Source organism: Motacilla alba, chromosome 11 (genome assembly GCF_015832195.1).
Source record: "Motacilla alba alba isolate MOTALB_02 chromosome 11, Motacilla_alba_V1.0_pri, whole genome shotgun sequence".
Classification (NCBI taxonomy): Eukaryota; Metazoa; Chordata; class Aves; order Passeriformes; family Motacillidae; genus Motacilla; species Motacilla alba.
Genome location: NC_052026.1, coordinates 18785945 through 18810749, shown reverse-complemented (window position 1 = coordinate 18810749; position 24805 = coordinate 18785945). Strand labels below are relative to the sequence as shown.

The 24805-nt window shown below is 62.0% G+C and overlaps 1 protein-coding gene across 2 annotated transcripts in view; it reads left to right on the top strand.

Moving 5' to 3' along the window:
* Positions 1-24805, top strand: part of GSE1 (Gse1 coiled-coil protein) — a 99228-nt gene that overhangs the window by 25701 nt on the left and 48722 nt on the right. For both annotated transcript variants that reach the window (XM_038147990.1, XM_038147989.1), the window contains exon 2: positions 9247-9409. In XM_038147990.1, coding sequence (XP_038003918.1) covers positions 9247-9409 — 163 coding nt within the window. The remainder of the gene's footprint in view (positions 1-9246; positions 9410-24805) is intronic.

Sequence of the window (24805 nt, the reverse complement as noted above, 5' to 3'; positions counted from 1 at the left end):
CGCCAGGGCTGGGGAGAGCAAACAGGATTCTTGGCACGGGCTGGCAGTGCCGCGCTCTGCCTGCAGGCAAGGGTTGCTCTTTGCTGGGTGTGCAGTTTTGCTGCTGCTTTGCAGCCCAGCCCTGGCTCCCTGGGGACTGTGCCTCTGTCCCCACAGGTGACACCCACCCCTCACCCTGGCGCTGGTGGACGGGGCAGTTGTTTTTCCCCCCGGGGCTGGCCGGTGCCCGGCGCTGTGTGTGGCAGGGCTGGCGCGGAGAGCAGCTTGGCCTTGGCCCCCTGCCCGCTGCCGTGCCCTTTTCCAGAGGCAGCTGCCTGTGGGCATGGCTTGGCAGCTGTCCCCGCTGCAGGCTCGGCCGGGGCAGGACCCTGCTCCCCGTGCTGCCGGGTCACCTCCGTGCAGGGTTACAACACGCGGGGCCACCTCTGCCACGAGTTTGCAGTTCTCAGCTCAGCCGTGGCTTTTTCTCCCGGGTTTCTGTGCCAGCTCCGTCCCTGAAGCAGAGGAGGGGATGAACGAGGAGCTGGTTCTTCCCAGCGTGCCGAAAAGTCCCTCTGGAGAGGCTCCCAGTGGCGTCACCCCTTGCAGAAGCGATGTGTCAGCTCTGAAAGCCCCTGGCTTTCCACCTTGGGGCTGTGTGGGGGAGGGGGCGGTTCTGTCCCCGCTTCCAGGGCGCACGGGAGCCCTCGGGGTGGTGACATTCCCTGCTCCGTGCCTGGTTCCGCGGTGCATCCCTCCCCTCCCAGCTCGCTTGCCAGCTAATGGCGCGGCTTATTCCTATGGCTTTTTAAGTGCTTAATGGCGCGCGGGGCTAATGATGCAGCTCCCTCTGTTCCTGCCGCCTGGATGGAGGGATGGACGGATGGATGGATGGATGGATGGATGGATGGATGGATGGATGGTGTCGGATAGCGCTGCCCGAACCTCCTGGAATGGGGACAGGGACACAAGGAGGGGCCCAGCCGGTGCCCCGTGGAGCTGGGCCTGGGAGTGGGCATCCTCCTTCCTCTCCTCCCTCTCCTGCACGGCTGCTCGGAGCAGTAATGTCACCATAAACGATATTTATCACGAGGTGATAAAAATCTATTTCCAGCGACCTCTTGGAAATGGCCCTCATAAAAGCAGGCAGCAGACGGAGGCAGGAGGCAGACAGCGGGGAGGGGGCACGGGCAGGGAAATGGCTGTAATCAGCCACGGAGCAGAGGCTGGATCTGCCGGGGAGCCCGCCCTGCCTTTCCCGACCCCGGGAAATTGATGGCAGCCGTCAAGGCCAGAGGGCTGCCCGGGCACAGCTGGGCGGATGCTCGGGCATCCCAGGGCTCGAGCATCCTGGGGATGGAGTATCCAGGCTGGGAAGGGAGGGCCAGAGAGATTTTTGTCTTTAGGTGAACAGGATATTGGGGTTCTGTCCATCCTGGGGCATTCTCAAAGTGACACCTGAGGGATCCCGGGCTGGAGCTGGTCCTGGAGCAGCAGACTGGGGTGGGATGCTGGGCTGCCAGCTTTCCTCCAGTGTTCCCAGCCACAGGGATGGCCCCTTCACTGTCAGGCACTGCTGGGTCCCCCCAGTGCCCCCTGTGTCCCTCCTGGGGGGCCACCATCGGTTCCAGAGCCCCCCGAGCTCCATCCCTTCAGTGCTGATGGGCAGGTGCTGATCCAGCATCCTGAATTACTGAGCCCGTAGTGGATCCTGGCTGTAAATTCTCCGTCAGGAGTGGTGGAAAACCTCCCTGGCTCCTTTCCCTGCTGACCTGAGCAGGGACTTGTGATCCCGTGTAATTCACTGGGGTGCTGAGTTGGCAGGAGGTGTGTCATCCTTCCCCACCCAGCTTTGGGGTTCACTGCCCCCCAGGAGTTCCTCCTCCCCACAGAGGTCATTCCTGGCTGTGTGATGCTCAGCCCAGCTTTGTCCCCACCAGCACTAGGGACAGCCTGTGTGACCCCATGTCCCCGCTGCACCCCGGCTGATGCTGCTGGCCTGGGCATTCCTGGGGGCTTTGCCAGGCTGGGAGCACACCTGGACCCCCTTTTTGGGCGTGGGGGGGGTGGGATTTACTCCTAAAAATGGGGACAGTGCAGGACCCCCCTTGTTGTCCCCTGGGGGAGGAGATTGTGAGGGAAAACAGCTCCCAGCTGCAGGGTCTAATCTGCTGCTCTGATGAAGAGGCTTTAATCGCTTAAAGTAATTAACCAGGTGGGGCATCGGCTGGACCCCCCCCCCCCACACGCCTGGGTGTCCCCTGCATGGGGTGGCTCCTTTTGGGGAGGGGACACGGGCTGGTGAGGTGGGGGCTGGCTGGGCGTGCAGCTCCCAGGGCTGTGCCAGGAGGGGACAGCAAGGACGATGGGGACATCCAGGAGGCCGGGAACATCATGTGCAGAGCCTCAAGAGCCCCGTGGCCGCTCAGGGACTCAATGGCACGGCGGGGCTGTGCGCCCACCTGGCGCGGGGCGCGCGGTGACACGGCGGGGTGTGTGTGGCAGGTATTATCCTGCATTAAAGTTTCCCCTTGCAGATGGTTCACGGTTAATCTGCGGCTTAAGGCAGCGCCGGACCTGGCGGTAAGTCGGTCTTTAGATGGCAGGAGGGAGCCGGGAACGGGCGCTAAGCTGCCCGCGGGATGGAGAAGGGGGACACGGCGGATCCAGGGACACGGATTGGGGCCTTAATGCCACCGTGCCACAAGCTGATCGCCCAGCTGGAGCGTGGCCCTCGCTGGCATTGCTGTGATGTGCCTCCCCCCATCCAAGAGAGATGGGGACCCCCAGATGTGTCCCCTCACCCAGCAGAGCCCTGCACCCACCTGGCTGCTCCCTGCCTCAGTTTACCCCTGAGCACGCAGGGATTGGCACGTGTGGGAATGTCCCAAAAACTTGAGCCTCTGTGGGGTGGGTGGGGTTTTCCGGAGTGAAAAGCCCCTTGTGGCAGCCTCTGGTTCCCATGGCAGGTATTTAGGGTGGCGGGGAGGGGACACTGGTCACAGACTGCCCGGCAGCTCTGGAGCTGGAGGTGGGTGAGCTGTGCTGGGTTGTGGTGTCCCTGAGATGGGCATGGGCAGCAGGGGCTGGGGTTTTTTATTTTTTGGGTGGCAGACACCAAGCTGCATCCCTCCCATCCCAGCTTTGGGCCCCGTGGTCTCCAAGGGACCCTACACCAGGGCTGGGGTGTGGTGACAGAGGGAAGTGGGAGCTGCAGGGACACCTGGGGCCAGGGAGTGACTGCCCCAGGCAGGGCAGTTTGTCGCCGTGTGGAATGGCAGCATTGCAGCTGTTAGCTCTGGAGTCTGATGATGACAGCGAAGGCTCTGTGCTGCACAACCTTGAGGAAATCCTTGTGGAGTTGAAAACGCTGATTGTTCCCTGCAGGGCCCGGACCAGGCTGCTGCCATCCCTGCTGTCCATGCATGGGTGGGATGCTCACACCCTCCTCTGCCTCAGTTTCCCTGCCTTGAAAGGAGGCTGAAGGGAATATTCCCCAGCCTGGCAGGGACTGGCAAACATGAGCTCGAAGTGTCCCCACGGTGGCACAGGGACCGAGCAGGTCCCATCCTGCCCAGCCAGCCTGCTGCTGGGGTGATGGAAGGATGAGCACGGGGGGAATTTCGTGTGGACGTGGAGCAGTGTGGAACACGGCGCTGCCTGGGCACGAGGTGGAGGTGCTGACATCCCCACCAGCCACAGCTCTTCCCACAGCCTGGAGAAACTGAGGCACGGGAGGCGACACGGCGTGGCCAGGGCTGTCGGAGCAGCGAGCAGCCGTCGATCCCCACGCCCAGAGCCCCGAGGAGCTCGAGGAAAAGCCGGGAGCGGGCGGCTGCGTGCCCCCCGCCTCCCCCTCCATCACCTCCCTGTTCGCTGGCGAACAAATGTCTGTTCTTGCAAAAAAAAGAAGTGACAGGGGTCGGCGCAGCGCTTTCCACATGACCTGCCCGGGAACAGAGGACGTCTTTGTTAATCCAGCGAGCTGTCAGTTCAGCCTCTTCACAAAAGGCATAAACCACTTATTGCTGCTCTCACCCCTGACCCCGGATCCGCCTGCGCGCCCTCCATTGTGCCGTCTCGAGGAAGCTGGCAAACAATTTCGGCTCCAGCTCCCCCTCCCCGCCGGCGGCTGCACGCGGGGGCCACCGCTTGCCCCGCCAGCGTGGGGAGCCGCTGCGGGGGACCCCCCTACACACACACACACAGAGCATCTCCCTCCCCCGGCCGCATCTGCGCGCCCGCCGCCTCGCCTGGCAGCTGCTGCGAGGGGATGGGGGCTGCCACAAAGGGAGCACTCCCTCCCTCCGGCCGTGCCTCCCTCCCGGGGCTGCCGGAGCAGCTGGCCGGAGCCCACAGGCTGAGGAGAGGGGGTGCTGGGTGCTGCGCCCCGCGGCCCCATGGCCGAAACCCCGTAATGAGAGGGGACAAAAGCTCCTTAGGGTCCCTGGCTGGGACGGGCTGGGACGGCGGCTTTAGCCAAAGCCGCTTATGGCCTGGCACAAAGCTGCCAGGAACGGCCCAGCTCCTCGTGGCTGGCATGGATGGGGTGATGGTTGTGCCCCGCCAGCCTCAGGGTGCCCGGGGGGTCACACGGGGTGACAGCCAGAGGAGGGGCCTGAGCGCGTGCCGCTCATCCCGTCCCCTTGAGCCCAGCGCCCGGACCCCGCGGCGGGGCCGGTGTGCGCTGGAGCAATTAGATGCAGTCACTTTGGGGCTATATATAACCCAAATTGCTGCCTGCAGCTCGTTAGCTGCTGTCAGAGCCACTGCGGCCGCGGCGCTGAGGTGGTGTCGCCGTGGGGAGGGGGGGGGGCTGGAGAGTGACGCAGGGACCTGCTGCTCCCCGGGGATGGGGCATGAGGGGGGCTGTGGTCGTGCTGGGGCGGCCACAGGCTCAGACCCTCGCTGGGGTTGGGGTCCTGGGGGGATGTGTGGCACCGGCTTCTGCTCCGTGTGGTGCAGGGTGGCTGCAGTGGCATGCGGGGGTCACAGCCAGGCCTGTCCCCCTGTCTGCTTTTCCCAGGGCTCATGGCACAGCCCGGGTGAGCGTGCTGGGGCACGGGGGGCCACTGGTGCATCCCTTGCCCGTGGCAGTAGTGTTTCCAGCCTCGTCTGCCCTTGTGGCATCCAGCCTGACCACAGTCTCAGCCCCTTCCACCCGTGCCGGGCCCGCGGCACGTCGCGGCTCTGCCGGCGCACACCGGCCCCCGCGCCGGCGAGGAGCGCGGCACCTCGGGCTGTCTGGGGGCAGCTGCGAGATGAGTGCGAACATATTGTGTGGGCTCCTGGAGCAGGCGTCACGGTGTCGCTGCTGGAGAGCGAGCGGGAACCGCAGCCCTGCCGTGACAAACGGCTCCGGCACAGCCGCGGCCGTGCCCACGCGGGCGCCGCGGCACAGCCGGCACCGCCGCTGCGCCAGGACGCGGAGCGGGGATCCGGGTGGGCAGTGGTGCTCGTGGGCAGACCCTCGGTGCGCTGTGTCACCTGCCACCGCTGTGACCTCTCCCTCTAGCCGTATGAATTCCCTTGGGGGGCCACATCCCCATCTTGGGAAGGGTTAACGGCGCCGTGTCTCAGTCTGGAGCCTTTTGTTTCTTTCCCTTTTTTTTTTTTTTTTTTCCCCTTCCCCTCTTTAATGAGGAGTTAGCACAGCTGTAATTGTAGGTTCCAACTTTCCGCCAGCAAACACGCCTGAGAAGCTTTAAATACGGTGGAGGTGCGTGGACCCAGCCACCACCCCTCCCGTGGGCACCCATCAGGGCCAAGCCATGCCACCAGCAGCCACCTCAGCTCCCCAGGGGCACCCCAGCCTGCCCTTGTGGGAAAAACCTCTGTTTTCAGGCTGCTGGGACAAGGATGAGAAGGGCAGAGGCTTCCTGGAGGGAAGAGCAGCTGGAACCGTCTGGGGGAACACACGGCAGGGGCTGTGCTGTGATAAAGCCCCAGCAGGAGCCAGGGGGCTCGAGGGCCTCAGCGACAAAGGGAACTGGGGGGAGCCTGCTCCTGCAGCCCTCAACACTCCAAAACCACCTTTTGTCCTGAGCGCCGCCTCCCAGGCCTGCGGGGAGCCGGGGGACAGCGAGGGGTTGTGTCCCCCAGGCCTTACAGCCAGCGCTCTCTGCACCCCCTGGGACGTGCAGGATCCTCCTCCCCTCGTCCCTCGCTCACTCACGGGAGCTGGCGTCGACACTGTGCCAAACCCCGTAGCCGGTGCAGCTGCGCCGGTGCTCGCCAGGCTCCGTGCCCGCCGCCTTGCCGGGGTGATGCCAGCCAAGAGCCAAAGATTGCATCCACCCCCGGTGCCCCGGCTGCTGGCACCGCAGGGGTTTTCCGGGGTGCTGCCAGCCGGGAGAGTGGAGGCTGGGGTGACGCGGTGGGGGCTCTGCCGTGCCCGCGGCATTCCCGTGGGCGGCGTTTCCGTGGGCGGGTGGCATCGGCGCTGCGCACGCTGCAGCCTGTCCCAGCAGCAGGGGAGGAGGAATGGGGAAGCCACGTTTTTGGGTGTCCCGAAGGCACAGGAAGTGTGCTGGCGTGGCCTCCTGCCCTTTGCTTTCCCACTCCACTGCTGCCATCCCCAAGCTGGGGGCAGAGCTGGGAGCTGTGGCAGGTGTTTAGCCCAGGGATGGGAGCAGAAGAAGTGTGTCCTTGGCGGGGAGGGACGCACTGGGGACAGTGGGGACGCCACCCCCTGCCCTTGGTGCCATTCTGTCCGCAGACTGCCACGCTGCCTGCCCTGGGCAGCATGCCAGGGGCAGGGAGGGCACCCTGCTGGTGGTGTGGGGCACAGGTGACACGGCTGATGTGGAGTCTGGCAGTGCCTCTCTATGCCTGTCCCTGGAGGCCACCAGCTCTGTTTTGACCCCACTCAAGCTCTCCACATCCTTCGTACCAAGAACCTGCTGGGGTAGATGGGGTCAGGTGCCACCCAGGAGGGGTTTGAGGAGTGTTGTGCCATGGGGCCATCCCTGCCAGCTCTGGTTGGAGCCTTTTTCCTGTGTTTTTGCCACTTGTGGAGCTGGCCTGCATGCCAGCTCCATTCTTCCCCTGTTAATAACATCGCATAACGATGTCACATTGCTGTCACCTCACTCCACACCTACCCCTGACCTGGACGTGCCTGAGGCTGTGCCCTCTGTCCCTGATCCCTGTTGTGGATCTGTCCTGGGAGCTGTTTCAGGCTCGTCCATCTGTGTGTCACGAGCGGGCCAGCCTCAGCTCAGTGCCATTTGGCAAGCACAGATCCTGGTCCCCTCTCTCCATCCCTGGGAACATGTGGGATAAGCATCTCCCAGAGCCAGGAGGAGCTGAGCTTCATCACCATGGGACTTGGGGGATCTGCCAGCTCTCCCCTCAAATTTCGGCGCTTGGTGGCAGAGCACCTTTCCCTCCCAGCCTCTTCCCAAGCACCTCAGGGTGCTGCTTAGCTAATTAGCACCCAAATCAACCTGCTCACCTCTAATTGGGGGTGAGTCTTTGAGGACGTGGCAGGGGAGGAAGGTCCCCGCTCCGAGGGGCTGCCGCCATGCTTTATCTGGGTGGACAGATTCCTCCTAATTGAGCAGATATTCCGTGTTCGCAAACAGATGGCTCCTTTGCATCAATTATTCCTTATCTGTGTAACCGGGGATGATTTGCTGACAGATAGAGCCGGGTGAAGTTAAAGCAAGGAGGCGGCCGGTGCTCCATGCAAAGCCTGGGGGTCCCAGGGGACACGGGTGGTGAGGGGGGGTGGGATCCCGGCTGCCCTTGGGCAGGTGGGACCCATCTCTGGTGCCTTTGCATCTCAGCATCCCTTGGCAGGAACACAGAGGGGGTGGGGGCTGCTGGTGCTGTGGGGCTGATGGGTGGGTTGGGGGGTGGGTTGGGGTCTGGGGGGCTCCCTGGGCAGCAGGAGGGTGCCAGCCTTGGCCTAGCTGTCAAAATCCACTTTACCCACTGAGACCCTGGTCTGCGACTTCCCAGCTGCGTCTTGCCCAATGCTGCTGTGACACGTGATGGGGAGTGATTAATGCTAATTAATGATTAGTTGCTCCGGGTATCAAAGTGCGCCCCAGCCTTTCCCATGCCCACAGGTAGGGGATTGCTGCCTGCTGCTGCCGGTGGCATTGTCCTGGGAGGAGGAGCAGTGGCACGGCCTCCCCCCCGAGACATCCCTGCCACCTCCAGGGATCCCACACCAAGCTGTCAGGGATGGGGCCTGATCCCTGGGCTTGTCCTCTGCCCGCTGCGAAAGTCACCTTCTGTTAATCACTAGGAAAGGGAAGAACATCCTGCCATCGCCAGGGCAGCTGGTGGCACCCCGCCAGTTGGGGCTGGGACGTGGTGGCACTCGAGGACTCACGGGATGTGCCAAGCGCTCGCGGTTGTGCGGCGCTGCCATATGGATTCCATAAATTAAACCTTTCCAGGAAGCAAACGGTAAATTTATATGTCCGCTCGTGTGCGTGGCTCATTGAGTCTAAGGGCTCCCCAGCAAAGCATCCGCCGACCATCCATCTCCGTGTTTATGGGAGTAATGCCAAGCAAAACAAGATCAACATGGTCCTAATGTCCCCAAATCAGGCACATGGGGTCCCCTGTGGATGTCACCTGTGGCAGCGGGAGGTCACCTGTGCCCCACCGTGCCCGGGGTGGGCGCAGCATCCTGTGAAGCTGGGCTGTCCGTGTGTCTTTCCCAGGGTGGCACAACAGCACTGGGGTGAGCGTTGTGCCACTGGCTGTTGCTTTATTAAAGCTAAACAGGAGCGGTGACAGCCCAAGCTGTGTGCCCGGGCAGGAGGGTGACAGCTACAACAAACCCCGGCCCACAGCAGCGCCCGGGCATCGAGCAGGGGGACTGTCCCCAAACAAGGCACAGCGGGAATGCCATCCCCATCCCAGCAGCACGTTTCCCTCGCCCGCCTGGCAGGGAAGGCGATGGGGGGTTGTTGATCTCGAGTAAACACTGCCCGGTTGAGTAATCGGGAGCTGCCTAACCGGCCAGCTGCCGCCGGCGGGCGAGGGGACGCGGCTTTGATTCATGTCCTCACCCCCCCTGCAGCCTTTCTTGTCTGGCTGCGCTGGGAGCCATCGGCCGGATCCAGCTGTAGCCCCGCGGCTGGCCTGGCGTGCGGCTCCCGTGCTGGCCACGTGCACCGGGCGGCAGGAAAACAAAAGCATCTTGTGTCTGTGCGCCCCGAACCCCCCCGTGCCCCCCACCCGTGCCGGCGCTGCTCCGACCGGGAGAGGCAACGGCGCTGAGTCTCTGTCCTGCTTCTCTTCCAGGCGTCCTCTTCTTCCCTGGAGACAGCCGCCACCAAGCCTGCGGCCGGTGAGTCCCGGCACCGAGCGGCCAGCGCCGGGGAGAGCCCGGGAACGGGCAGCGCTGTCCCGGACATCGGCCAGCGGACGCCTTTGGATGCGGAGGGTGCGGACGCTGGAGCCACAAGTAGGTGATGCGGGGGGATACGGGAGGGTACAAGGCTGCCATTCCCAAGGGATGTCCCCCGTCCCACTGTAGGGTGACCATCAGCCCAATGTGCTGCTTGGGACTCCTGGTGAAGGCTCATGCCCAGAGGCTTGGGGTTGGGATCCAACAGCCGCAGCCCCGCTGGGAAGGTGACCCCGACAGCACCGCAGTCCCTGCCCGCCGTCCCCGGGGCCGTGAGTCAGGCCGTGGGCGCCAGGGAGAGCCGCGGTGTTGGGCTGGCTGTGCTGGGGAGCTGGGGGGCCCCCGGGGCTGGGATGGACCGCGGCTCCAGGGACTCGGCCGCCCTGTCCGTCAGGAGCAGCAGCATTTTTAGGAGAGGTATCACGCGTGCTTCCCGCCTGCCGCCTCCCTGGACCGGCTTGTTTGCCAGCCCTTCCCGGCGGGCGCGCCGGGCCGTGTTGTGCTGGGCCATGCCAGGCTCCTTTGATCCGGTAACAGCCGCCGATGCCGGTTCCTGGCGTTGGGCTGGGAAGAGTCAGGAACCGCAAGGTGCAGCGGGCGGGAAGCTGGGGCAGGCAGGGAGAGCCGAGGGGCAGCCTGCAGGGCCAGGGGGCTGCTTGGTGCCGGGGATTTGTGACCCCTCACATTCCCTAAGAAGGATACTTCTCGGGAATGCGGTGGCCCGTGTCACCCATCGATCAGCCCCGCAGGGATCTGGCCACGGTTTGGGGACCCCGCAAGGCGCTGTGTCCCCCGGGGGGGCCGGGATGCATTTACAGGCTGCTCACAGCCCAGCCGGCAGTGGCGTGGAGGCAAGCTGGGAGCCGTGGCCTGGAACGGGCCCGCTGGAGTCAGCCCGGGATTTATTACCCTGCCAGTGGCTGCCGGGCAAAGGTGACAGTGACTAATGGCTTGTTACACGCCTGCCACATCTCATCTGCGCGCCGCGTCCGGCTGCTGCGCTCCCAGCCCTGCTGTGCGGGCAGCCTGCGCTGCGTCCCTTCCGGGGGGGGACACAGGGGTGACCCCCCCTTTGCCCCTGCGGGGACCTCGGCCCAGAGAGGGTGACAATGACAGCTGGACGGCTTGGCATGGCATCTATCCCCGTGCTGAGCATGGAGACCCACAATGTCAGTGCTCCCTGTGGCCAGGCAGAGCCAGGCTGGCATCTGTGGGAGCACCTCCGTATCTTGGGGGTGGTGACACATCCCGGGGTGTCCTGCTGAGCTTCATGTGACACACGGGACTACCCGGTGCACAAAATCCCTCTGTGGTTGCCAAACCATGAGCCACTGCTCTGCCAGCACGGTGTCATTGCCATGCCAGGGTGGTTGGGCTGGGATGCCGAGGGGATCCTGCGTGCGTGTCCGGATGGATGCTGACGGAACCACAAATGCATTCACCAGGAAAATTAAAAAATTAACAGGCATTGGCTCGCTCTAGATTAGTAAAGGCAGGAGATAAAAGCGGCTCTTTATACCTTGTGAGAATTGCTGATAAGGGCATTTGTTCCTCTGTATTCTTTAAAAAGAATGCAATAAAAATTTAAAATAGAACGGGAAAAGGGAGTTGGGGGGGGGGGGGGAAGCACGAGGAGGGTGGGGGGGTGGCGGGCAGCAGCGGCACCGTGGCAGCAGCACCGGCGTGGCGGGCACTGGGGCCTGCTGGAGGAAGAGGAGGAGGATGGAGGGGATGCAGAGGCGAGGGTGAGCTGGGAAAGAATTTTGGGGGTGGCGTGTGTGGTGGTGTGGCAGTTAGTTTGGGGACGGCTGGGTGTCCCTGTCATGGGCTGTGTCTCCTCCTGCAGAGATGCCAGTTCATGGCTGGCAGTGCCAGGACGAGATTCCTCACCGAAGCCTCCTTCCTGCCCAGGGAGGTGGGGGTCTGGCCTGTCCGAGCCAGCCGAGCCTGTCTGGCACGTGGAGCCGACTGATGTGGCCGCTGAATGATGGGCAACTTCCTCCTGTGCGAGTGGGCTGAGCCCCACCCCACTCGTGTCACCGGTGTCCCCAAGCCCAGGTGGTGGTGGGATGGCACAGGGGTGACCACCACCATCCCCACCTGGGAGGGACGGTGCTGTTCCCCCTCCCACTCCTCGTGCAGGGGGTGCCAAGGGGGCTGTCCTGGGAGCACCCCTTATTTCTGCAGGGTCTGGGCTCAGGGCCACCCTGGGTGCTGGGCCACGCTGGCACCCCACAGCTCCAGGGTGTCTTGGAGCAGTTTTGGGGTGGGGGTCAAAGGCCTGGCTGCCACCCCAACCCCTTGCCCCCATCAGTGCCTGGCACAGGCATCCCCCCATCTCTACATTCGAGGGGGGGGTCACCTGTGCGCCGTGATCAGGATCGAATCCCCATCACCCTAATTCTTGGCATGCTGCGGAGGGACGGAGACCACGCGGGACCCCCCGCAAGGGGGGGGGGGGACGGGACCCCCATTCCCGGTGAATTCCCGGTGGTCCGGGCGGGTGGGTGGGTTCCACCCCACTTCCAGCATCCCTGTTTTCGGAGCGCCCCGTGCCTCGCTCCCGGTGCCCGCCGCCCCCGCCCCCGCCGCCCTGCCCTGCCCTGCCCGGCCCGGCCCCCGGTGAGTCACGCTCCAGCCGTGCGGCTCTCGGGGCGGCGGGCGGGCGCCGAGGGAAGCAGGAAGCGGCGGGGGAAGGCTCGGCACGGCTCGGCTCGGCTCGGCTCCGCTCCGCTCCCCCCGGCGCTGCCCATGGAGGAGCGCAGCCCCCGTTGGACAGCGCGGCCCGCGGGTGAGTGATTCCCCCCCCGGCAGCGCCGTGGGGAGGGGGCAGCGGGGTCCCCCCCCCCCGGGGAGGAGTTGTGCTGGAGGGGTGGGATGGGGCTGGTGTGATCCCGCCGCTCGCAATCCCTCCCCAGCCCCTCTGCTGGCGTGGGGGATGGAGGTCACCCGGGGGTCGGGGGACCCTGTGGTGGGGGGGACAGAGGTCACCCTGGCGCTGGGAGAGACTGTGCTGTGGGGGGTGGAGGTCACCCTGGGGTCGGGGGACCCCATGCTGTAGGGGGTGGAGGTCGCCTGGGATTTGGGGGCACGGTTGTTTGGTGAATGGAGGTCACCCTGGGGTTGGGGGACCTCATGGTGTAAGGGGCAGAGGTCGCCCTGTGTTTAGGGGAACCCATGGTATGGGGGATGGAGATCGCCCCAGTTTGGGGAACCCCGTTGCGAGGGGAACAGAGGTCGCCCTGGGTCTGGAGGAACCCATGGTTTGGGAGACCAAGGTCACCCTGGGGTTGAGAGACCCCACGGTTGTCCTGGGGTTGGGGTTCCCTGTGATGTGGGGGATGGAATTTGGGGACCCCATTGTGTGCGGACTGATGTCACCCCAGATTTGGGGGATCCATGACACAGAGGGTGGTGGTCACCCTGAGCTTTGGGGGTCACTGTTGTCACCGTCCCCCCCTGAGGCAGGGGGACCCTGTGGCCTGGAGGATGGAAGTTGCCTTTGGCTTGGAGGCCCCTACTGTGTGAGGAGTGGAGGTCACCCTGGTGGAGGGGTACCCCATCATGGTGGGACAGAGGTCACCCCGAGCTTCAGGTGCCTTGTGATGTTGTGGACAGAGGTCACTCTGGCCTTGGGGGACCCCATGGTGTGGAAAATGGAGGTTGCTTTGGAGTTGGGCATCCAGCCGGGGAATCTTGTGGGGAGATGAGACCCTCTGGGTTCTGTGGCCTCAGGGTCTGGTGCCAACTGAGGTGCTCAGTCCCCATGACCCACATTCCAGAGACACCCTTGGGGTCATTTCCCATGGCTGGCAGGGCACGGGGTGGCCCTGACCTTGTCCCTTCTCCTTGCCTCGCTGCCTGCTCATCTCTCGATGCAGGCACACAGGGTGTAGCGTGGGGCCGTGCCTCAGTTTACCCACCAATATTTCTGGACACCCAGGACCTCTGGAGCTGGGGAGGGACCGTGTTGCTGACTGAGCCGGACGCGGGGATCCCAGGCACCGCACCCTGTGCCGGGGTGATGCCGCGGCCCCGGCGTCTCGCCTGCCTCCGCCTTTATTGCCCTGCTCCGTCCTGGCTCTTCCAGCCCTGCCTGTGCTGCCTGCCGTGCCCTTCGCCCCGGGGCTGCCGGCTCACCGTGCCCTGCTAGCGCCCGCGTGTGCTTTGCACGGTGACACGGGTGCCAGTCCCCAACGGGTGGTATCTGTCAATCAAGTGCCCCATTGGTGGCATCTGTCCCCAAGCCCCGGGCGAGCGCCCGCTGCCAGCGCTCGGAGCAGCAGGGATGAGTGCCCCTCTCTCTTCATCCTCACCCCCATCCTCCTCCCGTGGCTGAGGGCACGGAGCTGTGGGCGCCGTGTGGGTGCCCGCTGGGCCACGAGCAGGATCCAGATCCAGGGAGGGAGTTAATGGAGGGAAAAGGCAGCGGGAAGCCAGCGCCTCTTCCTGCAAGGGCGCGCGTGCGCCGGCGAGCACCGGGGTGAGCCCGTGTGGTTTGTGGGTGTGAGCGAGGCGAGCGTGCGCCCGGCTGCGTGTGCGCCCCGTTTGTGTAACCCGCCGGTGTAACCTGGCAGGGCTGGCCGGCCGAGGCCGGCGGGTCTCGCAGGGCTGGGGGGGTCTCTGTGCAGGGGGGGCTGCCTGCGAGCACACGCGTGTCTCTGCGTGCGCGAGTGTGAGCGTTGCACAAGCCCGGGGTGTGAAGCGCTGCGCGCTGAGCGCGGTGACCCCTGGCTGGGGGCACGCGGGGTGCGTGTGCCTGCACGTCCCCCGTGTGCACACACGGGCCTGTTCTGGCCGGCGCAGGGGGGTGAGCGTGTTGGCTGCGGGGCAGGGAGCTGCAGCGAGGAGATGGTGGCTTTGGCGGGGGGCCAGGCTGCCGGGGGGCGCAGGGGGGGTGCCGAAGGACGCAGGACAGTTTATTCCTTGCTGGCACGCCAGTGGCTGGGACAGGGGTACAGGTTGGGGGGGCAGCTTGAGGAGGGGGGTGGTTTTAATCGCTGCTCCTCTGTTTGTTCCCAGCCCTCTCCCTCAGCCGGTGTCTGGCCCATGGGAGGTTGAGGCCTGGAGGGGCTGTTCCTGGGGGGTTTGTGCCTGCGCCAGCCGTGTGGGAGGTGGTGGGGCTCTCCCCCACAGCAGGGCACGGTGCCATGGGTCACACCTCTGTCCCGGAGCCCTGGCACTGCCGCCAGCTCTGGGTGTAAGGCCTGGCCTTACTGTGGGCAGCAGCAGATGGTCTGTGCCATCACGGCCCAGTGGGGGCACCCACCCCAGACCGCCGTGTTCTGGCAATGCTGGGGTGCATCACCCACCTGTGGGGTGCTGGGTGCCCCCGAGGGGCCGTGGGGCAGCCCTGCCAAGCCCCGAGAAGGAGCAGCCGGGACAGAGCTTGGCCTGCGGCGGCTGCCCGGGCATGCTGCCAGGGGGATTGCCCTTGAACTGGTCCTTGCCGTGCCTCGTGCTTCATGCCCCATGGGCTGCCCCACGTCCCCCCCATGTCCCCCCAGCCCGGCACCCCACTGCCCGCCGGCGGTTGCACCGCGGGGCGGGAGGAAGCGCCCCAGAGCTCCCGCGCCCGTAACGGCGGCCGCCTTATCTCGGGGCCTTCTGGGCCCCCCCACCCCTTATCTGCCACGGCCGTTGGCCCTGGCTGGGCTCGCAGCCCCCCCTCGGCCCCCCCAGCCCCTGCGGGGTCAGCCCTTGGGGGCGGCCGCTTGGCAGCCTGCCCCTTCGATCCTTTTTGAAGTTTCAAATCCATTTAAGTCAAGAGGAGGGAAAGTTATTGCCTCTAAAGCCCCTTGCGTTGAGCAGTAAATCCTCTTTGCTGGGCCAGCGCCGCCTCCAAGCACCCGCGGGACCGGGGGGTGGCTCCCGGGGGGGGTACAGCCTGAATGTGTGTGTCCCCAGCACCCTGCAGGTGGGTGCTTGGTGGCTGGGAGGGAGTGGGAGCCCCAAAACATGGTCATTGGGGGGTGGGGGTTCCTTTGAAACCCCCTAGCTGAGCAGGCAACATCACTGCTGCTTGCTCACCATTTGCTCACTGCCTCCTTGCTCACCCTGATTTGGCCCAGAAAGGGGGTTCCCCTTGTGACATCAATACCCTGGTGTCCCCAGCAGCGTGGCACGGCACCCCCCCTGCTGCCGTGCACCCTCTTTGAGGCGATGGAGCAGGAGCTGGATGTGCTGCCAGCACGCTGGCGTGTTTTATTTGATTTCCTTTCTCCCGAGCTGGCAATATTTAAATATTAATGCCTGCCTCTAATTGCTGGGTCAGAGGAGCGGGGCGGCGCGGGAGCGGGTGCAGGGGCGGCTGATTTTGTTGTCTCGGGGAGTGTTTGCCGAGGAAAAATGTTTGTGCACACACACATAATTTTACTCCCTTGGGATTTACTTGGCCTTGGGAGTGATGCGGAGGGGGAGGCTGAGCTGCGATGCCACCGGGCCATCATTTTGCAGCAGGGCACCCACCCCCCGCATCCGGGGGCCCTTCTCCCGCGCCCGCAGAGGGATTGTTAATAGCAGGGGAGGGGGGTGTTTTATTTTCTCTCCGGGCAGCGCGGCGTCAGATGCTTGCGTGCTGGCTTCCTGTAATAAAGCGACCGCCGGCGCGCTTGTCACCTGCTCTCTGTTGTGCTGCCAAGCGCAGACATGCCGCTTCTCGCTGCGGGCCCTGGCGTGCTCCCCGCTGCCGCCGCCGCTCCGTGCCCGCCCCGGGCGCTCGCCCCGTGCCAGCGCGGCGGTAGCAGGTGTTTGGGCAGGGTGTGATGGTGCCTGTTGCCGCACGCCCCGTGCGGGCGGGGGCCGTTTAACTGTTCCTCACCGCGGCCGTGCCCCCTTTGATGCCCTCCCTGCTTGGCACTGGGGTGTCCCGCTCCCCTGCTGTTCCCCAGCGCCGTGGCAGAGCCAGCCCAGCTGCAGGCAGGTGGCTCTGGCTGTCCCCAGCTGTGCCGTGCAGTTGGAGCGGGGAGGTCCGCGCGGCGTGCGCCATGCAGGGGACGTGCCAGATGCTTGGCGCTGCTGTTGCCCACCGTGCTGTGCTGTACCGTGCCATGCAGCTGGTTTGGACACCAGGCCGCTGCCCACTGTGCCGTGCAGCCGCCTCGGACTGCCCGCTGTGCCGCGCTGTCCCTTTGCGTGCCCAGCCCTGGTGCCAGCACCTTCCCAGTGCTCTTAGGGGATTTTCCGCCATTGGGAAATCGCTCTGCTCCCCTTTGGATCCCTCACTGGTTTGCCACCCCCCTGCAGCCGTTGGTTCTTGGCTGTGCAATCTCCTTCCTCCTGCCTGCATGGCGCAGGAGCCGCCCTGGTTAAGCGGTGTTTGCCGGGTCCCGCTCCTGTTAACCCCGGCCAAGGGAATTCTGTACCCTTGAACCTGGCAGGGAGGCTCCTTGCAAGGGGCTAACGCGGGGTCTGCTCCCCGCAGGCAGCCTGGAGCCTGGTAGATGTGGGGTTTAGGGATGAATTACACCCAGCTATCCCCCGTGGAGGAGGCAGGCTGGGTTTTCCTCCTTCCCACCCGCATCCTGCCCCTCTCCAGCCCCGGCTCCCGGCGCTGCCTTTGTTTCCGCTGTATAACAAGATGATGGGTTAGGGTCAAGCTGCGGGTTCATAACTTGTTGGAAGACTTTGCCGAACAATAAAGGTGTCTGGCTTTATATCTGCTCGTATTTTATCCGCGCCACGGCCTTTCCCCAGCGCCGGCCGGGATTTATGGCGGGGGATATTTGAACGTGTCGAGGCGAGCTGGGGAAGCCGAGGCCGACCCCCTCCCCACGCCTTTGCATTCAGTGCCTGGGCGCTGAAATATTTACCTTCCAGCTCCTCTGACAGTTCAAGCCGTCTCGTGAAGCAAAGGTTATTGAACTGCGAATGTTATGACATTACATTTTTGTGTCTGCACTTTCTAGATGCGTGATGCAGCCTGAATGATAAGTGATCTCGGGGTTAAGGGTGGGGTTTTTTTTTTTTCCCTTTCTGTTCCTTTCCCTCCCTCCCTGCTCTCCTCCCTGAGCTGTCAGCTCTGCTGGCGCTTGATAACGCTCCCTTTTATTGCCCTGCCTTTGCATTCCTGCTGCTGGGCTCCCTGCAGTTGAGGTGGGTGCTGGGAAGGCAGGAGAGGGACGTTTCCAGCTCAGAATCCTGGCTGCTTTGGTGTGTGCCTCAGTTTCTCTAACCCTCATGCCTGAGTGGTCACCCATGGCAGCAGCCCCTCTTCATGGTTGGTACTCCCGGTGTAGGGAATGCTGCATCCTGTATCCCACCAGGACCATAGAATCACAGGGTAGTTCGAGTTGGAAGTGACCTCAAAGCTCCTCTCGTTCCACCCCCTGCCATGTCCAGGGACACCTTCCACTAGTCCAGGTTGCTCCAAGCCCCATCAAACCTGTCCTTGCCATGCTGTGGGGCAGGAGGTGATGCCTTGTGTCGCTGGTGCCAGCCTGTGCCACGGTGCCCATCTTGCAGCTGTGTTGGTGGGATTTTGGGGTGCTGAGGTGGTTCTCCCTGGTACCCTGGTATCCCCCTGGTACCCTGTCTGTCAGGGCTCTGAGCATCTCATCAGCTGTCCCCATTTGTGACGCAGCATGTAGGTGGCCAAGTGGCCAGGGGGACAAGTGACAGCAGGCCTGGGCTGTCCCATACACACTAGAGGGCAGCAATAAACTGGAGCAGTGGGCTGTGCTCTGTCCCTGGGGGCGTCGAGGGGTCTCACCCCTCAAATTTGCCCTGGCACAGTGTGTTTGCAGTGGGGGCACACCTATTTTTCAGGGGTGCCTGAACAAAACCATTGCAGCAGGATGAGGCCCCTCCAACCACTGGGACCCGCGGTGTCATTTCATCCCAAGAGCAAATTAATTAAGTCATTCCATAAACTTGGCTGTGTTTGCTGCTGGTGAATCACATCTGCATCCCCCCTTTTCCCTGGGCTCCCCCTCCCTGCTCAACTCCCTGCAGGAGTCAAGCTCTCACCCTGCAATGCCTGGAGATTTCCATGGGCTCAGGGCTGGCCGAGCATCCCGAGCATCCCGGGTCGGGGTGGCTGCCAGAGCTAACAGAATCCAGCTGTGCTCCCAGGCAGGGAGGGGAGGCCATGGGGAAAAGGGGAAAAAAAAAAAAAAAAAAAAAAAAGAGGTCAGGGCCCGGGAAATTAAATGTTCATAAATGTAGGCCCGAGCGCTTAAAAAGTAGGGCAGTGCCATTAAATCTCATTAAAGTTTAATACCTATCAGTGCCACTTCAGGCAGCCCTTGGACATTGCTTTAATTTGATGGGTGTTAAGGGAGAATTATCAAATAATTGTGCTGGCTGGGGACTTGCTTTTATCATGTTACATGGAAAGCTCTCCCGGCTTTGTGCCGCACATCAAAACAGCGGCGGGTAGGTATTGTTCTGGGGAGGGGATGGGGGCAGCTGCAGGGGGGTCCCCACTGTCCCCATCGCCCTCAGTGGTGGCAGGAGGGATGAGGGACACCGGGTCAGGTTGTTACAGGGATTAGTTGCCCCAGTGATCAGCTTCTTCTGCCCAAATTTAACCCATCTGCCCCCAGCAGGGGTTTGCTGCCCCAGGCTGGCAGCCTTGAGGGTGACATGGGGACAGGGAGCGTCCTGCCATTGTCCCCATGGATTCTGCCATTATCCCTGTGGGCCCTGGCAGTGTTCTCGTGGGTCCTGTCACCATCCCTGTGGGTGCTGTCACCATCCCTATTGGTCCTGTCACCACCCCTGTGGGCTTTGCTGGTGCTCCCATGGCTCCTGCCACCATCCCCAGGGGCCTTACTGGTGTCCCCAAGGGTCCTACCATCATTCCCACGGATCCTGCCATTGTCCCCACGGATCCTGCCATTGTCCCTATGGGTCCTGCCAGTCTCTCCTTCAGTCCTCCTGGTGTTCCCATGGGTCGTGCCAGTGTCCCCATGTCCAAGCAGGGTTGTGCCACTCTTCCTTCCCTTGCTACCCCAGGATGATGCCAGTGTGGGGCTGTGGGTGCTGCTAATTAACGCTAATTTTTGGAGAGGCTGTGGGGTCTGGGGGGAATTGCAGATGGGAGGAGCTGAGGACGGCCGGCTCCGTGCAGAGGCGAGGACATGGGCCCATGCATTTTTTATAGAGTGCACCCGGGGTTATTTTTATTTCTTTCTGTTTCCTTCCTCCTCCCCTCGCTGTAAAAGTCCCTGTTGATAAAGAATTAGTGCCAGGTCGTTAGTCCTGGTTTTTATGAGATAAACCCAGGCACAAGGTGCTGTCGTGTAAACGCCAGGGCCAGGGGAGCGCGGGGACGGGGAGAGCAGAGCTGCTGCCATGAATTATTCAGCAGCTCCTGATTTCACATTATTCTCACTGATACTTTTACAACCTGTCAGTAAATAAAAAGATTCTACATTATTTATAGAAATGGACCCGAATTGGGTAGGAGAATTTACTGTTGCTATTATTAGGGGCTGCTCAGCCCCGCGTTAATGAGAGCCGGGTGGTGGCAAATGCTGCTTCCTGTGGGCACAGTGTCCCCCGTGTCCTTCCGGGTGCCGCCTTGCTCCCCAAGGATCACTGCGTCTCCTGTCTCTCGCTGCTGGGGCTCCGTGGGTTTGGGCTGTTTGAAGGGGGATAGCTCCTTCCTAAAGGACATCTTCTTCCCAGTGACACATCCCTGCCGGTGATGCCTGCCCCAGGACATCTGTGCCAGGGAGGTCACCTTCCAGGGGGTGACATCTTCCCAGGGATGTCTCCTTCCTGGGGACGTCCCCTTCCCGGGGACATCTCCTTCCCGAATATGCCTGCTTCCTGGGAACACCTTCCTCAGGACTGTGTCTTCCTGGAGACATCTTCTCAGACACGTCTCCCTCCTGAGTATCACATCTTCCCAGGGACATCCTCTTCCTGACACTTTCCCAGAGCGGCCTCCCTGTGGATGACACCTTCCCAGGGACATCCTTGCGGGGGATGTGTCCTTCCAGGAGATTATATCTTCCCAGAGATATCTTCTTCCCAGGGACAACTGCCTCTGGATGACACCTTCCCAGCAATGTCCCCTTGCTGGGGACATCTCCTTCCAGGGATGTCTTCTTCCTGAGCACATCTCCTTCCTGAACACATCTCCTTCCCAAAGACATTTGCTTCCTGGGGTCATCTCCTTCCCAGGAACCACATTTTCTCAGGGTTATGCTCTGCCTGGGCATGTGTCCCTCCCCAGGACATCATCTTCCCTGGGACACCTTAGCAGGGACATCCTTGCTGTGGATGTTTCATTCCAGGGGATGACATCTTCCCAAGGACACCTCCTTCCTAAAGACATCTGCTTCTTGGGAGCATCTTCTTGAGAATGTCTCCTTCCTGGGGACCACATTTTTAGGAACATCTCCTTCCTGGTGACCACATTTTCCCAGGAACTTCTTCCCAGGGATGTCTCCTTCCCAGGTGCCAGCCCTGGGACACACATCTCTGCCAGAGGAGGATGCTTTATGGTCACAATGCAGTTACATTTCTGTCCCCATCCAGTGAGTTCTTCTCACCATCCCTCCTGGCTCTGCATCCCACCCTGTTGCAGGAACTGGAGGGGCTCCTCTTCCAGCCTGTCCCCCCCTTCCCATCATTTGCCTGCCGCCAGCACGGGAGCCATCCCACCCACACCCCACCAACCCCCCAGATCCCATCTGGGCTTCCCGCATCCCTGATGTGACAGCTCCGGGGAGGTGGAAAAGCATCTCACGGGGTTGGGAAGCCCTGAGGAGGGGGGTGCTGGGCTGCGGGTAAACCAAGGCACGGCGGCGATGGAAAAACCAGGAGGAAACCCAAGCTGTAATGGTTTGTCTGCGGTGTCCTAAGGTGGCTGCTCCCAGGCTGCCGGTGACAGGTTTATTGGCAGGCAGGCCGGGCTGGAAGGATTGTGGGCTATTTACAGTGCTGGGGCCGTGACTTTGCGAGCAGACAGTTAACATAAATTCACATGATGGATCAGTTATCACTTCATTGAACTGGTGGCGGATCCATTGAAGGCTGTGCAGTAACATACTGTTTCCTGGCTCTGCGCAGCGCTGGGATACATTAAATACACTTTATTTATAGCTTACCATTGCTGCACTGTGGGCAGGAGAATGCAGCTTTTGCAACTATCATCTAATTTTATGATGAGCATTAAAGCAAGGCCTATAATTTGCACCTTTTTATTCATTAGACACTGGTGCAGCCATAAGTCAAGAATGCCCAGGGATTTAGATGCAGATCCAGAAGATAAACTATTGACAAGCCAGATGTATTTTTACATTAGTGTGCCTTTACAATAGTTTATGTTGAGAGTGGAATATAAATTGCATTATTAAATACGAACCACTCTTGTAACCGCTGCTCTTCCTGCGTGTGTGCAGGCAGGGTGGGATTCGGAACCGCAGAGCACGGAGGCTTTGCCTAATGGCTCCAGGTTGGGGGGGAATTGTTATTTTGGCTTATTTTATCCATGGATATGCTGATGCATCAGAGCAGGGGTCCGTCTCAGCGCTGTCCCTAGGAGGAGGCATCCTGAGGGATGAAGAGATGTGGGATGTCAGAGCAAAGCCATCCCAACCACGTGCCCCCAGCAGGGACCTCGGCTCGGCCGCTGCCACCCAGCCAGCAGCGAGTTAAATCCTTTTGTTTCTGAGGCAATACAGTTTATATTATGAGCATGAATAAAAGATGGTTGTGCTAGGGGTAGCTGTCAGGATCTTCGCCGCCTATAAAGGCTTCTACTGTAGCTTGACAGTAAAAGACTGTGTTTGGGGACTGATGTGGTTTCTCAAAGGAGCTAAATAAATAAGGGACGCTTATTTTTACACCAGTAAAGGCTGCTGGAAATTTAAAGCCCTGTTTATCTCGCTGAAATCACGGTGTTTATTGTTATCTCGTGGAGGGGGAATTTGCATGTTCACTAATAATTAACCCAGCCCAGCGCTCTCCCTCACGTACCTGTGGCAGCCCTGCCGTTATCTGGGGGGAGGAAACACTTGCAAATCAAATGCAAATATTGACCCAGCCTGGGCCGGGCGCTGCGGTGGCAGGAGGGCAGGATGGAGGGGCTGGCTGCTAGTGTGGGACATGAGAGGGCTTGTGGGAGCCACCCCAATGGCCTCCCCATCCTTATTTCTGCCCTATTCCTGTTGACATCCCATCCACACTGATGCATTTCCATATTTCCACCCCATTCCCATCGCCATCCTGTCCCCATTGCCACCCTGTTGCCATTACCACTCCATCCTTATTTCCATGCTATTGCCACGGCCACCCCATCGCCATTGTCACCCTCTGCTACCCCATTGTCACCATGTTGCCACCCCATCCTTTTTTTCACCTCATGCTCACTGCCATCCCATGCCCACCCCATCTTCACTGCTGCCCAACACCCATTGCTGTCCCGTGCCCATTCCTGTCCCCATTTCCACTCCACCTCCATGGCCACCCCTTCCCCATGGCCACTTCGTCCTTATTTCTGCCCTTATCCTACGGCCAACTCATTCCCATGACCATGTCATCCCTATTGCCACCCTATCCTTATTGTCACCTTGTCCCCATTGACACTCCATCTTTATTTCTACCCGATTTCCTTCACCACCCCATGCCCATGGCCGCCCCATCCTTATTTCCACCCCATCGCTGTCCCCACCCCGTGGCCACCCCTTTGTGGCGGGCGCTAACAGGCGTCCCGTCCCGGTTGCCGGTCCCCGTGCCACCAGATGCTGCCGCTCCGTGTCACACCATCATGTCGCTAGCAGAGTGTAACGGGGAGAGCAGTCGGTGCCTTTGTTTCTCCTGCTCTCCGCACAGCTGTCACTTCCAGTGATCAGTAGAAAAATCATCACCCCACCGGATCATACATATGGAACGGTGTCTGTGCGGAATATTTATTGTAACATGTGTCGAGGCCGCGCCGGTCACGAGCCCCGGGCTGGGCTCGCGCTGCGCCAGCCCCGGAAGGATGCTCCAATCCCCCGGGCTCTGCCTGCTGGGGAGGTGGGGATGTCCCCACAGCAGTGTCCCCACAGTGGTTGGGGGACTCGGGGCTAATTGCGCTTGGTGGCCTCAGGCTGTGCGGCATCCTCTGCCTCGTGGGGGACTGCGAAAGTGCTCCCTCTCTCTCCCAGCCTGTCCCCACCTTGTTCCCAAAGGATGTCTTCAAGCTGGGGGAGCAGCTGAGGTGTGGGGGTGTTCAGAGCTGCAGCTGGTGGAGCTGCAGGGGAACAGAAGCCGGGGGGCTGCCCTTTACTGGGGTCACCTGTGGGGCGGCCCTTGGGTTCTCCAAGGGCAGGAGGCGAAGGCGTGTGGGCACCTTGGCCCCGTCAGTGTCTCCGGGAGCTCCCTCCCATCTCTGGAGCTGTCAGCTCGGCACCTTTCATGTGTGATGGGTAAACAGCGTGGCGCGCCTGCCGCGGAAGGCTGTTGGATCCCTGCTGGTGCTAAAGCGGCGTCTGGCAGGGACGGGGAACGTGCCGTCGCCTGCGCGAGGCACGGCGGACGTGACGCCCCGCTGGGGCTCCGTGCGGCTTTCCTGATGGAGAGCAGAGCCCGAGCTGCCCTGGTGTCAGAGCGAAGCCGTGCTGATGGCATCCGTGGTATTCCCTGCAGGTGTGCCACTCCCACCGCCAAAAACCAGTTCTCGCATCCCCATCCCATGCGCTGACGGGGACGCGGAGCCCCCCTGTGCCCCCTCTCCGTGCGCTTTCCCTCTCCGGGGTGGACAGATGCCGCGCGGGCAGGACGGGGTCACCGGGTCCCCCCAGCACATGGCATGGGGAAGGTGTTGCCAGCGCCTTTTGGCACCCGCTGCCACACGAGCGCGCTCCTCTGACAGCTTTATCAAGCCTCCAGACTTCCCAATTCCATTGTTCCTGACATCTGTTTCGGTAAGTGATTAATTGCAATTAGTGAACGGTTTGAAAGCCTGTGGAAGAATATTCAGCAGAAAACTCGTCAAGATTAATGAGTGGTGGCAGTTGTCAGAAGGGCTGCTGCCTCGCCGGGATGCGGCGGCGGCGGGGAGGTGCGGGAGGCTGGGCGAGTGGGGTGCCCCCCTCCCCGCTCCCGTGTCCCCCCCCCCCCCCAGCGTGTCCCCCCCCACTCCCGGAGAATAACACGGGCTGATTTTTCATCCGAACGCATGAATTATCCACTAATGCGCTATTAATAAAGCGCTGTGGAGTTTCACCGAGATTAGGTCCTAAATCATGCAGAATGAATTTTAATCAGTCCGAAAGACACCGGTGCTAGCCACTCCCGGGGACCTGCGGGAAACCAGCCTGGATCCGGCTGGGATCTGCTGCCGCCTGCACCTTTACCCCCGTGCCACGCCGTGCTACGTGCGGGTGGTGACAGAGCCAGGCACCTTTGTGCCCGGCACGCCGCTGCCGTGGCAGGAGGAGGGTTGCAGGGTATGAGCTCTGTGGGCACAGCCGGCTCTCCGAGTCCTTGCCAGCGGGCACAGGGAGATGGCAG